The 13,432-nt window shown below is 33.2% G+C and overlaps 6 protein-coding genes across 8 annotated transcripts in view; 4 read left to right on the forward strand and 2 right to left on the reverse strand.

Moving 5' to 3' along the window:
* Positions 1 to 855, forward strand: LOC143351542 (chromosome transmission fidelity protein 8 homolog). The gene is made up of 2 exons (XM_076783163.1): positions 1 to 412; positions 493 to 855. The coding sequence occupies exons 1-2, from the start codon at positions 393 to 395 to the stop codon at positions 821 to 823; spliced, it is 351 nt and encodes a 116-aa protein (XP_076639278.1). The 5' UTR covers positions 1 to 392; the 3' UTR covers positions 824 to 855.
* Positions 792 to 1,562, reverse strand: Smf (small ribonucleoprotein particle protein SmF). The gene is made up of 2 exons (XM_076783164.1): positions 1,407 to 1,562; positions 792 to 1,278 (listed from the first exon to the last, which is right to left on the reverse strand). Exon 2 carries the CDS (start codon positions 1,255 to 1,257, stop codon positions 991 to 993), a length of 267 nt encoding a protein of 88 aa, XP_076639279.1. The 5' UTR covers positions 1,258 to 1,278; positions 1,407 to 1,562; the 3' UTR covers positions 792 to 990.
* On the forward strand, positions 1,557 to 3,013 carry LOC143351538 (leukocyte receptor cluster member 1 homolog). The gene is made up of 3 exons (XM_076783159.1): positions 1,557 to 1,757; positions 1,840 to 1,939; positions 2,032 to 3,013. The coding sequence occupies exons 1-3, from the start codon at positions 1,735 to 1,737 to the stop codon at positions 2,836 to 2,838; spliced, it is 930 nt and encodes a 309-aa protein (XP_076639274.1). The 5' UTR covers positions 1,557 to 1,734; the 3' UTR covers positions 2,839 to 3,013.
* Positions 2,720 to 7,678, forward strand: LOC143351536 (uncharacterized). Of its 3 annotated transcripts, XM_076783153.1 has the most exons (9): positions 3,187 to 3,303; positions 3,890 to 4,533; positions 4,606 to 4,713; positions 4,799 to 5,004; positions 5,089 to 5,264; positions 5,337 to 5,789; positions 5,868 to 6,074; positions 6,158 to 6,533; positions 7,555 to 7,678. In XM_076783153.1, the coding sequence occupies exons 2-8, from the start codon at positions 3,961 to 3,963 to the stop codon at positions 6,520 to 6,522; spliced, it is 2,088 nt and encodes a 695-aa protein (XP_076639268.1). In that variant the 5' UTR covers positions 3,187 to 3,303; positions 3,890 to 3,960; the 3' UTR covers positions 6,523 to 6,533; positions 7,555 to 7,678. The 3 variants fall into 3 exon arrangements, with proteins under 3 accessions (XP_076639270.1, XP_076639268.1, XP_076639269.1); XM_076783155.1 differs by lacking the exons at positions 3,187 to 3,303; positions 7,555 to 7,678 and adding an exon at positions 2,720 to 2,846 and having other exon boundaries at positions 6,158 to 7,404; XM_076783154.1 differs by lacking the exons at positions 3,187 to 3,303; positions 7,555 to 7,678 and adding an exon at positions 3,436 to 3,703 and having other exon boundaries at positions 6,158 to 7,404.
* Positions 7,573 to 12,103, reverse strand: Tgs1 (Trimethylguanosine synthase 1). Its single transcript, XM_076783151.1, has 6 exons — positions 11,868 to 12,103; positions 11,235 to 11,370; positions 8,443 to 11,101; positions 8,239 to 8,370; positions 7,875 to 8,173; positions 7,573 to 7,748 (listed from the first exon to the last, which is right to left on the reverse strand). Exons 1-6 carry the CDS (start codon positions 11,975 to 11,977, stop codon positions 7,638 to 7,640), a joined length of 3,447 nt encoding a protein of 1,148 aa, XP_076639266.1. The 5' UTR covers positions 11,978 to 12,103; the 3' UTR covers positions 7,573 to 7,637.
* The window catches only part of LOC143351537 (uncharacterized), a 20,461-nt gene continuing 14,802 nt past the window's right edge, over positions 7,774 to 13,432 (forward strand). The window contains exon 1 of the mRNA XM_076783158.1: positions 7,774 to 7,794. The gene's annotated coding sequence lies outside the window, so the exon portion shown is untranslated. The remainder of the gene's footprint in view (positions 7,795 to 13,432) is intronic.

Raw genomic sequence — 13,432 nt, forward strand, 5'->3', positions numbered from 1 at the left:
CATTTAAATAGCTTTTCTAATATTTCGATATATATCGATACTTGTATTAAAACGAGTTATTCATCATGTCAAGCATTTTAATGTAAATTACAATAAATTGCTTGACCCGGTTAATAAAATTCAAAATATTTATCTTGAATATTAAAATTTGTGCATTTTTTCCGTTTTATGGGATTCCTGTTTATTGAAATAAGTATAACATACGTAATCCCTTATTTTCAATTCAAGAACATTACATAATCATTTTTATTGTAAACTACCAAAGTGTGTTCCTTTCGTTTATTGTTGCGTATTTAACCTAAGCTTTTTCTAGTAACTTTTCTGAAAGTGCTCTTGACGTATTAAACGTTCGAATATACGTGTTCGTGTGCAAAATAGCGCCAACAGTGAGAATGATCATACCGATAAAAAGGTATTCCCATTTGTACGTAATTTGTTAATAAACTTTTATGGATTTATCGTAAAACGAACTTGTTTTTCGTGATTTTATAGAGACGGCGAAGTTGAAGAATGGGCGATCATTGAATTACAAGGCGATTTAAAATTTGATTCCGCGGATACTACAAATAAATACATTGGAGACGTACATTTTTCAAAGTCTGGTACACCAATATTCATAATTGGTATTCACGTACTACATGGTAAAGAAATAGCACTTCCAAAACCATTTGCTGTTTTACAAAAAAAAGATAATGAAACTGATAAAGTAGCAGATAATTCTGAGCTACAAGTTGAATACATTGTGAAAGCTCTTGTAACAAAGAAATTGGTGTTCAGATCAAGACCAAAACCTATCATAAAAAATGTTCCCAAATGTAATTAAATTTATTTTCCTAGTTAAATATGATGTACCTATTTTTGGAAGAATAACTTGTTACCAGTAAATCTATTTAAACAGGTTTAGAAAAACATTGTACTTTTATTTCATTGTCACCTTATCTTACTTAATCAAAAATATTAACCTAAATTGAAATATAAATATAAGTGAAGTTAATCCTTCATTTCTCCTTCTTCATCTTCTTCTTCTACTCCTCGTATATACATTACATTATTACATCTAATTAGAACTTCGCCAAGATTGCCAGTACAGTTTCCATCTATGTGTTCTTCTGTGTTAGCTAATTGTAAATTCATATACCCATCAACTGATACTAGATATCCTTTATACTCGTGGCCCCATTTAAGTTTTACCATTACAGGTTTACCTGTCAAACCATTTAGAAATGGTTTTGGATTTATAGGCATTGTAGCAGCCATGGTATCCGTTTTTGTAACTTTCTACAAAGAAATTGAGGTTAAGATTATGGGTATAAAATATTATCAATACTAAAGAATTATATTTATTTTAGTATATGTAAAATTTCTAAGGATATTTTTTACCTATGATACAAATATTGTATACTTACTTATTTAAACAGGTAAAAGTGAAAAAGATTTTGTCTCGCGGATGCGTGCCGGTCAGAATCACTGTTTTGAAGCAGTCTGTAACTATATTTTAAATGACTGCCACTACACTAGCAAAATAACCCAACTCATGTAAAAAAATTTTCTAAGAATTGTTGCGTGTAACACAATTGCAGTTACTCAAATTATTCATACATTATCATAATTAATGTAATCTCTTGCGAATATGCTTATAAGTATAATTTAAGAAACGAAATTTTGGGTATCTAGCCTAATTATAACAAAAAGAAATTTGCCTCTAGCGTGAAGAGTAATTAACTTCTACTAAATATGAATATTCTACCTAAGAAAAGGTGACTAAACTTCCCTTATAAATATTTAATTAATATTGGTTTAATTAGTGTATTGCAATCTCCGAAAATTTGTTTCGTTTAGGTGGCATGTGCGTACCAAGGAGAATATTGCTCGTGTACGACGAGATGAAGCAAAAGCTGCAGAAGAAGAAAGAATTAAACAGGAAAGAGTTCAAAAGGCTGTAAGTATGAATCAGAATAAAAATATGTTTATTGCAATTTACATATATAGCAAATGCACTGTTAAGTTTAAAAAATTGTCATTTCATATTAGGAAACTGAAGCAAGAATTAATTTTCTAAGAGAAACAGCAAGATCAAAATATGATGGACGAGAAGAAATATCAAAGGTTGAAATGGTTGCATCTACCTCAAAGCAGGAACATGTCAATTTTTTTGCCGATCTTGAAGAGGGAAAAATTGATTATAATAAACCCAATGCAGAACATGAGAAAGAAAAGAAAGATGAACGAGAAAAATATGAAAAGCAAATTGGTTATCTCACATATCTTGGACAAGACACTAATGAAGCAACAGGCAAGAAGAATTGGTATGATGAGTTGCCTGAGAGGCTAAGAGACACTGAGAAAACTGAAGAAGTACAAGTTAAAAAGAAGGCAATGAGTGATCCAATAAATGATATTAAAAAGTACTTAAATATCATGGGAGCTAGCTCTATGGATAAACCTCTGAAAATAAAATCAGAACCTGTTAAACGAGCAAAGCAAGATTCAGAAGACAGTGATTCAGATCACAAAAGCAGTAGGCCTTCCAGAAAACATAAACATAAAAAATCTAAAAAACATAAAAAAGAACGACATCACAGTAAGGATAGACAAACTATAGGAAAGTCAAACATAGATATAGAAAAATTAAGAGCTGACAGGTTATTAAGAGAACAAAGTGAAAAATTAAGAACTGAAGCATTATTAGCTAAATTAAGAGGAGATCCAGTTCCAGTAGTGGCACCTGAAACACCTCTTAGGCCTACTATTAAACAAAAATATAATTCACAGTTCTTTCCTGAAATTGCTAGACAAAATGCTGAAAGAACACCCAATGTACATTCAGTGAGGGAATAGTGCAAAGTGTAAGTTAGTCTTTATTTAATAATTGTGCAGTAATTTCAATTATTTAAGCATTGAAAAATAATTGCTATTGTAATTGTGTAAACATCTATTCGTGTATAAATGTTTAAATAATATTTTGTAAAGTCTATGTCTAGTTACTAATATTGACAATAAAGTATTAATGAGTCATTTACGAAATATATTTCCAAGAAAGTTCTATTTTATAAAATGGATTAAAATATACTATGCTTATGAAATGGAAATAAAAAAATAGTCAGAACGAATAATTTTTTAAAATTATTGTCGAACGAAATGTCGGGTATCCCTCGCAAATCTGTTTGATTATCCTAAATTTCTCAGTATCACGTGATGCAAGATGGTGGAATATCACGGATCTCATGGATAACGCGTTAAAATTTGACGTTTATGTCATTTTTTCAATATTCTTGCTCATTGCTTGACTTAAATTTTTTGCTCGTAAGTAAAACTATTTCCTTCTGCACGCAATGCGTTTGATATCACAATTCAATATTTCAATTTTCCGTTTAAAATCTCGAACCAGACGCTTGCAACGCGCGAGTTGCTTTCGCGAAATATGATTTTCGAATTTGAACAGCTGTGAATGCACTTGACTACAAAAAGATGACAGCTTATATAAATTTATATTTCATACCGTAAAAATAGAACGGCTTTGCTTTGAATGTTAATAAAAATATTATATTTTTGAGCCATGTTACCGCTCGACCTTAAGATAACCTCTTCGCTAATTTACACAAAAATCGCCGTTTCGAAATACGATTTTAAGTCATTTTTTCTATTCCGTGAATTTTATAAGATATACATTTGGCATGTTCCGCAAAATATTTAAATCGGAAAGGTAATGTGTAGTCTAAATAGACATAAATACTGAAAATTATTTAGTTAAGTGGCAGGCAATATGATGTTCCATTTATGTACGTCTGATAATTTTAACAATGGTTTTCGAAGCTTTCGAATAACAAACTAGAATGAATATTTAATTTTTCGTTTGTAACTACAATGTTTTGATGCATTTGTATTTCAGACAAAATGTTACTGTTAATTTAAATATCAAGCATTTTTTCCGAAATGAGTTAACCAAATATTATTGTGACCATGAATGAAGAAACAAGCATTGAAGATTCTTCGTATTTAAGTTATGAAGTAAATGGTACTAGATATATTTTGCAACCAATATCAGATCCAACTCTTGACATAGTAAAGTATACATCAACTAATGAGGAGCAAAATGCAATTAATATTATAGATGAAACTCAAGCAGAGAACGAAGAAGAATCAGTTTCTTTAGTTTGCTTAGATGGTAGAGTCTACGCATTTCAAAATGGAGAATTACAAGAATTAGATTTTAGTCAAATTATAGATCAGAATGATCCACAGGAAAGGACAGTTCTATTGTCCAAAGAAGTTGATAATTGTGAAACACAGTATATTACTAACACAGATTTAGTAATTGGAAATGTCGATGAACAGTCCCAAGAACAATTTGAAGTTATCACAGAACAAAATGAAAAGAATTTTATTGTGGAGAAGCCAAATGTTAATGCTAATGATTTTGTAGAAGTGGTAACAGCATTTAAATGCAAGATATGTACTTACACAACTCAAGATAAAACACAATTATTTCAGCACTTTCAGAAAACACATGTGAATCCAAAAGCAGATATGGAAGTGAGTTTTTAAGTTATTCTTCTTGCATTCATTTAACATTTATATTCATACTTTGCTATTTCTATTTTATAGATAAAAGAAGAATCCAAAAATACAGAGGAAGTAAAGTTGTTATACATGTGTGGTGAATGTTCTAATTGTTTTCCTTCCATAGAAGCTTGTAAAGAACATATGATAAATGTAATGATTCAAGATATTTTTATTTCACCATGAAAAACTTCATTTTTTGTTAAGAAAATATTAATGTAAATGATGCCTGTTGTAGGACCATCAGTTGACAGATACAGGATCTAATAAAGGTGGCAAAGAAAATATAACGGATGATTCAAAAGGTTCTGGTGTATTGGATGAGTGTATGGGCGAGAGTGTTGAAAATAATGATATAAAACGTCAAGTTAAGATTCAGAAGCCTATAAGTTCTGAATATATGCTCAATAAAAAGATGATTGAATTAATGGAAAGAAACATAAAGTAATTATTAAGCCGAGATTTGAAGCTTCCGCGGCCAAAGTATATAAAATGTTTTCTTTCTTTACGATATAAACGTTTTCTCAGGTGTTCATATAGAGGATGTCCATACAAATTCTCCACAGAAGAAACAATGCAGCAACATGGGCTTTGTCATATAGATTCACAAAGTGGAATCGCGTTTAAATGTACTGTTTGTCGTGACATGAAATTCACCAAATGGAGGCAGTGTAGCTTACATTTATGGAAAAAACATCAAATTGGTGAGTATCCTGTTTCAGTATTTGAAGAAAGGAATAAATATATTCTACGCGAACTATAAGTGTCTCTTTTAGACATAGGTCTATTTACTTGTAAAATATGTAAAGCATATAAAAGTGCAACAATGGTGAAACTTTTGACTCATATGCGAGTACATAGCGAGACCCGCGAGTATGAATGTTCCGAGTGCGGTAAATGTTTCAAACAAGCCAGTCAACTACGTAATCATAGAGTGATGCATTTGGATCGTAAAACATTAGAAGTAACGCGTTGGTACACTTCAAAAAAATGTGATATGTGTGGGAAGATGTATGCAAATTCCAAATGCTTGAAAAGTCATATTCAAGCAGTACATTCGAAACTACGGCCATACGTTTGTAATGTTTGTGGACATTCTAGTGCTAGAAAAGCAATGTTGCAAATGCATTTACGTCAGCATACCGGTGATAAACCTTTCAGTTGCGAGTTGTGCGAATATAAGACTGGCGATCACAATACATTACGACGTCATATTATGCAACATACAGGTATGTTTTATATAAATTAAACATTCCAAGTAATGCATACATATATTTGACTATTACAAGCACAAGTGATCATTTTAGGATTTAGACCATACAAATGCCCGCATTGTTCTTACACTGCAATACAAAGTAGTAGTTACAAAAATCACTTAAAATCTAGGCATCCTTTACTGTCGGGTTTGTTTACGTGTGATTTGTGCCCTTTTAAAACTGTTAAAAATGAAAGTTATATACAACACGTGAGAGATCATGAAAAAGGATTGATCAAAACGAATATGCAGAAAAAAGGTATTTTTCAAACTGTTTCGAGTTTTAAAATACATACTTGTATTCCTAAATACCAATAGAAGATTTTGTATTGGTTCATTTAGATGGTGAAAATGTTGAAGTATTTCCTGGTAATATCGCAGCGGCGCAATTGATTTATAGCTGCTTGGGTGCCTTCTCAAAAGTCGGAGATACTTTAGAAGCAAACTTAATGTCTTCCTCAACGTCTGCAGATGGTACATCACAAACGATTACTATACAAATACCATCTAAACACCTTGAAGGTTCACTGCCAACGAGAGAAAACGGAGCTAAAAATAATTCGTCGATCGAACAAGAAGATGAAGAAACGATGCATTGTTTTCTAAAAATTCCAAGAGAAGAAGAAGAAAGTATAGATACTGGCGGTATAACTATACCCGCAGAACCGGAGGAATCAGGTGCAACGACAATTAATGTTGATACGTGAAAATATAAAAAGTTAAGTTATTAGAACAAATATTTCTGTATGTTTGGAAATACCGGAAATCTACACGTCGGAAGAAAATGAAAAAATGCTAGTCACACGTTACTTAGATTATAAAAATTAACTTGTTCTTTTTTGATAAAAAAAAAAAAGAAAAAAAAACTAGAATTAATGCTTTAATTTTTAAAAATACTAATTGTGATACTATTTTTGAAATTGTATATCGTATTTACGACGAAAATATTAATAATCCAAATGTTCTATTTGACAAAAAAAGGAGTAATTTTTGTATATTGTTTTGAAGTGACGAAAACGTATTTAAAATGTTTAATTACATAATAGAATCAATAATTTTACGATCACGTTAATTAAACAAAAAAGTTATATTTTGCTTTCAAATAACATTTTACAACTGGAAAAATTTAAATTGATTTGGGATGTTTTTATCTCAAAGTGTATTAAAATGTTAAGAATAGTTTGTTATATACTAGAACACTTTTCATATTTTGAATGTATTTATTGATAATTAATAGTAAATTAATAGAAGTGTACATAAAAATTGTAAAATAATAGTGTGGAAATCGTTGTAAAATGTAAATTACAGTATCTCGTATGGTTCATAGTAAGATTAAAATAATATTTTACATGATAGGCTAAAAAAAAATGCCGTAGTTTTTTTTGACTGAATTAGTCGTCACGTAAAAATAACACTAATTAATATTGTGGAAGATGGAATTTACGATTTTCGAGAGTGTTCATATATTAACTGTTGAACTTCAAGAATACGTCCCCACAAATTGATATTTCTATATCAATTTGCTTAAGTGCAAAATTTGTGAGAATGGTAACTGATGGAGTTATGAACATATTATTCTTAAACAATTTAGTAGGATGATTTAAAAATATATCAGTAAATTATAGTATACAACAGATGTCTTTTTATATGCATTTTGTAAGGAGGAGTTTTAAGTGAAATAAAAAGTACTGCTTCTCTCGGAGTAGCCTAAGCAAATTGATACGAGTTATTATTTACAGCTAGTGATTCAAGAAATGTGAGAAGCTCCTTTTTTTCAAGCAGCCGATGTGGAACTTCCTTTAAATTACACATCATATCACAACTAACAGTCCTTGGGCAGTTCACCATAGTAAGCCGTTAAAGCTATTAACCTTCTGTCAAGAAAATTCTGCTCCACTTCTAGACCACAACCTACACCGGCTAACATGGCAAGCTGTAATATGTATATGTATATATATATATGTATATAAAAGTATGAGGTAAATAATGTACAATACATTATATACGTACGAAATTCCAAAATTAAGATTTTCCGAATTTTCTCGGATCATAAAATTACCTGCATAGTATCTGTATTTTTAGGTAGAAAGTAGGCCACATGATTTGTGATTCCCCTTGCTATTTTAAATATATTTATTCCGCCAATGGGTTGCATAATCTTACTGAGATCAAAACTTTCATCCTTGATGTATCCAGGCCCTCCCCATGGAGGACTTAGAAATACAACGTCTGCTATTAAGTTTGGTGCGAGTTGAAAAAAATCTCCAACAATGAACTCTATTCTGTCTTCAACACCATAAATTCGCGCGTTGTTTCGAGCAAATTTGATTTTAACCGGATCGATATCTATCGCTAGTACTGTTCAAGAAAGATATAAATTTATTTTTTAATTAAAGCATTTACATATATAAAAGAAAACGTACCTCTTTCACACGTGAAAGCGAATTGAATAGCGTTTCCTCCTACACCGCAGAATGCATCGATTATGACATCGCATTTGCATCTTTGTGCTATGTGTTCGGCAATTTTTTCTGGTGTCACTGAAAACCAGCTCTCTGGAAAAAGTTTTTAGTAGAGATATTTAAAATATACATATAAATATTAATAAATACGAATAAAGATCATACCATGATCCATTTTAATGCCTTGATCGAACTTGCTAAATAGTCGATATCTCTTTAACCAATACTTCATTAACGTCTTGTCAATGTCTACTTCTGCCGGTAAGCTTATATTTCTTTTAGATTGCTTCCTTCGTTTTTTCTTTTGTGTCTTTTTCACGCTATCTTCGTCGGATAATTTCATATTCTGTACCTCGTTATAATTATATTTTTCGTCTATATCCATATCAGTAATCGATGCATCAATTTTTTGGTTATCTTTTATAGAAAATTGGTTTTCTGATACACATTTTGTGGAGTTACTATCACTTTGGTCGAAGTGTATATTGTTATCTTCTTCAATACTTTTAAAAACATCATCTTGTTTATCTGATACATTCCATGAATCACTCGCGTCATCAATTTGTTTTTTGTCTGCACCTGATTCTACCGAACTTGTGCTTGGTTTACTAAATACAAGTCGTTTTGTTTGCAATTTTGTCTTAAGACTAGGATCGCACTCTTCATCAGAACTCGATGTAAATTGTGCTTTGTAGGAACCTTTTTCAGAGGGTAAATCTGTTTCTGCTGAAGGTACAGCTGGACAGTATGACAAATAATGTTTTACCTTATCTATAGTGTTAGTAATTTCCACTCCATTATCATCAAAGTAAATATGTTTGTTTATTGGTTTGGGTCTGAAGTATTTCATTTTCAATTGTCTATTTTGTAATCTAATATTTCTTTTCCTGTATACTACTTCTCCTTGCATTGTTGATTGCTTGTGATTTTCATTGAAAGTGTAACCCATTAAAGAAAATGCCTTTTTCACTGTTTCTAGACCCTCTCCTGTTTCATCACAATCGGCCTCGTGGCTTCGTTTCAATGTTATAGGTTTATCATCGTTGGGCTTATCTCCATCTCCCTCGTTAAAATATTTTCGTTGAGTACTATAATTGCTACTAGTGTTATTAGAAATAATTGCACTATTTTCGTGTACAATCGAAGCCTGATCGTTGTTTCTACTCTCACTTGAATGTTCATTTTTATTGGATTTTCCGTTTTCATTTTCGGTAGGTACATTTTCTTCTTTCATTGTTAAATTTTGTACGAGCATTCCTACCGAATCCATAATTAATCGTTTGTTCCTTGTTTTTTCTCTCTTAGCGAAAGAATTTGTGTTTGATAAGTTTTTATTTTCGGAACTATTAATTTCATTAAATGTATCTGTTTCTCTTTGTGTAAAATCTTGATGCATACTTTCGCCACTTCCTTCCTTATTATCAAATTCTTCGGAATAATTTGGAACGCCGAATTGAAATCGTTCTTTTTTATACCACTCTATAAACAATTCATAGTGCTTTTGGTACTGTAATTGAAAATTTTCCTTCCATAAATGCTGCCAATACCTATCATTATCTTCCGTTGTATATTCATTATCTTGATCAGAACTAGTGCTTGTTATATTGCTTTCAATGGAACTAGTTACAGAACTGATGAGACTAGATGAATGCATAGAAATAGAGTCACAACTAGAACTAGTAAGTGTCATTTTTGTAACATTTGTCATGGAGTCTGATGTTGCGTTTGTTTTGGCTATTGATTCATTAATAGAATCGCATCTTGTTAAAAGTCTTTCATCTTCTGCATTGGACTGTTGATTATAACTTTCTTCCATGCTAAAAGGACTTAATGGATTCCATCCATCTCCAGTTTCGGGCGAACCGTCAAAGTTCGTCATCCTCCTTCTATTTTCCTCTGCATCTTTATCATTAATTTCTTGTTTGTTCATATCATCAAATGGAAAGTTAACGCTATACGCGTCTTTCGTTTTTATTTCGTTATCGTTTGTATTATTACTTTTACTAAATATTCCTTCAAAAGTTGAGCGTCCAAGTTCACAATTTCTGTGCGCTTGACTAGGGAAACATGTATTTTGTTCTGAGAATTTCTCTATAGTTCCTTTTACTTCCAATTTTTCGTCTCCTATCAAAGGAGCATTTTGTTGAAAATATTCTGGGTTTATGTAATCTGCATATTTTGCAATCCAAGATGTCCAAATTAATTGTTCACCGTTTAAAGACCAATACTTCTCCCATGCAATGTCCATTACACTTTTAATTTCAGAATACATAATGTAAGGGGAAACTTGAGAATTATGACCATATGTATATGTGACATCTTTGTGATAAGTCTGTGCATTATTAGCTGAATCATTTTGTAAGGTGCTTTGTACCTCAGAATCTTTGTCTCCCAAAATGAACGATGGGCTTTCTATATGAAATTTCTTTTCATTACAATTGGATGGATTAATACTTAAAACTTTGATATTTTCTGCAAGATGATCCGATGAGTGAATGTTTGTTGTTTCGAATCCAAAATCTGAGCGCTTATTTTCTTGATTCTGTGGAAGTACATTCACTTTCTCAAATCCATCTTCCAGTTCAGTCTCTGTAGTTTGGAAAGTCTTTCCATACGATGCTAAAAGGTTTTGTATACTTTTAGCCTCATGTTGATCATGATATTCTGATAGATCTGCACCTGAATCAGATTGGTGCAGACCCAATTTTTGTGTGAGGGAATGCGCAGCAGGTCGATGTGCAGAGTCACGAACAGAGTCATGTTCATCTGTGGAATAATTGTTGTCTGTGTGTGATGCGCTGCAGTAACAGCTCACTGGTTCTTCCTAATTTTAAGGATGAAAAAATATGTGCTTGTTCAAATAAATATCTAATATAATACTGTGATATCAGACTAGCTGGAATTAATCAAGTACTTTAGTAACAAAAAAAAAAAAAGAAATTAAAATATAATCTTACATCATGCTTTTCATTGGATTGTGCTTCTATGGTAGACCTTTTATGAAGATCTAACATTTCTCCAACACAATCGCCTTCAACATCTTCACCTTCACTTGCATCCTCTAAAGCAAGGACAGTGTATACTTCTGGGATTCTAGAAACAAAAAAGTAACAAATTACTTTAATATAATTATTTTTCGTAAAAATACAACTACGAGTGTTGGTAGCTTAACAAGGGCCAGTATCCTATTTCCTTGTTTTTGCAATTATCACGTGGTACGCATTGTTTGTTTTCGATACTTCGAGAAATCGAATGAAAGAATAAAGAAACATGTTTATGAATTACTAATTGCTTTAGAGAACAAATAAAAAACAAAAACAAAATCTACACAGACAATGCTGTCGTACTTCTAAAACGCGTTATCAAAGCAAACAAAAAAATGTATATTTTTCGATTAAAAAAAAAATATATCGTGACCCAGGTTATTTGAGTGGGTGTCAAGGTTAGGTCAAATGCCACACTACTGATCGATAAACGTAAAGATTTTTTTATTTTATAAGGGACAATAAAATTGACACAACCACGAGATGTAATAGCGATACCACAACATTTGGAAGGATAACGAACGCATACTTTGTGGGTGTATTTACCGAATAAATACTCTACTGCAAAGGCAATAAATGTGAGTATCAGGGTCAGAGAACTCTGACTGTTCCCCGATGTACACGTCGGCTAAGGGTTCCCAAAAGTGGTCGCTCATGCCGAAAGAAAATCTTTAATTGGCTACTTGCTCGTGAATCGTCACAACACCCACATGTCTTGCGCTCAGATTTTTATAACTCCCCCATGTAAAAACAATCCGCCATTTCTTCGACGGCACACCATCGTGAAGTTACGTGCAGTCAGTGTTACCAGATAGCAGACCGGTGGAGAGATGCCAGATTCAGCACTCAGTGCACTACTTACACATGCCAGATCACGCGTACGTGAGCTCGTGAAGTTTCGGAAAGTCAACAAAGGCAAACTGACATGCTCTCTTTCTCGCTTCTTCGAAGCTACCCGAAGTAACTTCGCACCGCCTCGTGGGAGCCGAGAAAGCCGTCCTCTGGTACTAAAACGCCCAAGTTTGTCGTGGAATAGTTCGTTATTTTCAACGATAGATGGCGCTTATTTTTCGACCTCAAACCCTCTGGTGCTAAAAAGCCCAAGTTTGTCGAGAAATCCATCTAGCGTGGGCGATGCGAACTATTCCACGACAAACTTGGGCGTTTTAGCACCAGGGGGTTTGAGGTCGATAAATAAGCGCCATCTAGCCTTAAAGGTAACGAACTATTCCACGACAAACTTGGGCGTTTTAGCACCAGGGGGTTTGAGGTCCATAAATAAGCGCCATCTAGCGTTGAAAATATCGAACTATTCCACCCCATGTATACCTATTATCGTTAAAATCACCTCTGAATTTTTCGCTCGGTATGGCAATTTTTATTTCCCAACCCATGTATACCTATTAGACATAAAAGAGGTAAAGAACAGACCTATCATTAGTGGGATGAACGCTATCGCTGTACCACGAGTGTCTTATGACATGAGATGCACTCTTCCAAAGTGGAACAAAATGTTAAAAAGACCATGCATCAAATTGTAAGGGGATCCTCGTAAGAAGGCTTTAATCTTCGTAATGGTTTTAATGGGTCGATTAATGGCTAGCTTATGGTCACTGGTGGTCAACAATGAGGTTGACATTAAGGTCAGCGGTCCAGTGAAGATCCAGAAAGGGTCAAGAGATGGGACCAATCGAAATAGCATTGTTCTCTAACAGTTCTTATCTCTTCACGTTGACACTGTCTCCCCACTCTTCGACTTCCCCACTGGAAGGCTACCGCTGGACAAAAATTCTTCAGTTCCCCTGGAGCATCCAGGGGACTCGGGTCTCGCGGGCCTACGTCAGGCCATTCGTGGAGCGGTGACCACTGGGGGGACCAGGAGTGACCAGGACTGACCAGGACTGACCAGGGCTGACCAGAACTGACCAGAACTGACCAGAACTGACCACTACTGACCAGTGCTGACCAGTGGAGATCCGACTACTGACCACTACTGACCACTACTGACCAGTGCCGGACCGTGATGACCACTGGTAAGAACTATTTAAAATTGCTCTCCCCACTTCTATTTCATCGTTTGATACCAATTCAACGTTATGGAATTATCTAAC

Source organism: Colletes latitarsis, chromosome 2 (genome assembly GCF_051014445.1).
Source record: "Colletes latitarsis isolate SP2378_abdomen chromosome 2, iyColLati1, whole genome shotgun sequence".
NCBI lineage: Eukaryota > Metazoa > Arthropoda > Insecta > Hymenoptera > Colletidae > Colletes > Colletes latitarsis.

Excerpts from the sequence above, each read along its gene's own strand:
- LOC143351542 (XM_076783163.1), top strand. The coding sequence starts at position 393 with ATGATCATACCGATAAAAAG. Across the intron at positions 413-492 it reads ATGATCATACCGATAAAAAG|AGACGGCGAAGTTGAAGAAT; the intron begins GTATTCCCATTT and ends GTGATTTTATAG.
- Smf (XM_076783164.1), bottom strand. The coding sequence starts at position 1,257 with ATGGCTGCTACAATGCCTATAAATCCAAAACCATTTCTAAATGGTTTG.
- LOC143351538 (XM_076783159.1), top strand. The coding sequence starts at position 1,735 with ATGAATATTCTACCTAAGAAAAG. Across the intron at positions 1,758-1,839 it reads AATATTCTACCTAAGAAAAG|GTGGCATGTGCGTACCAAGG; the intron begins GTGACTAAACTT and ends TGTTTCGTTTAG. Across the intron at positions 1,940-2,031 it reads AGGAAAGAGTTCAAAAGGCT|GAAACTGAAGCAAGAATTAA; the intron begins GTAAGTATGAAT and ends ATTTCATATTAG.
- LOC143351536 (XM_076783155.1), top strand. The coding sequence starts at position 3,961 with ATGAATGAAGAAACAAGCATTGAAGATTCTTCGTATTTAAGTTATGAA. Across the intron at positions 4,534-4,605 it reads ATCCAAAAGCAGATATGGAA|ATAAAAGAAGAATCCAAAAA; the intron begins GTGAGTTTTTAA and ends TCTATTTTATAG. Across the intron at positions 5,790-5,867 it reads TCATATTATGCAACATACAG|GATTTAGACCATACAAATGC; the intron begins GTATGTTTTATA and ends TGATCATTTTAG.
- Tgs1 (XM_076783151.1), bottom strand. The coding sequence starts at position 11,977 with ATGAGCGACCACTTTTGGGAACCCTTAGCCGACGTGTACATCGGGGAA. Across the intron at positions 8,371-8,442 it reads AGGCATTAAAATGGATCATG|AGAGCTGGTTTTCAGTGACA; the intron begins GTATGATCTTTA and ends AACTTTTTCCAG. Across the intron at positions 8,174-8,238 it reads CGCTTTCACGTGTGAAAGAG|TACTAGCGATAGATATCGAT; the intron begins GTACGTTTTCTT and ends TTTCTTGAACAG.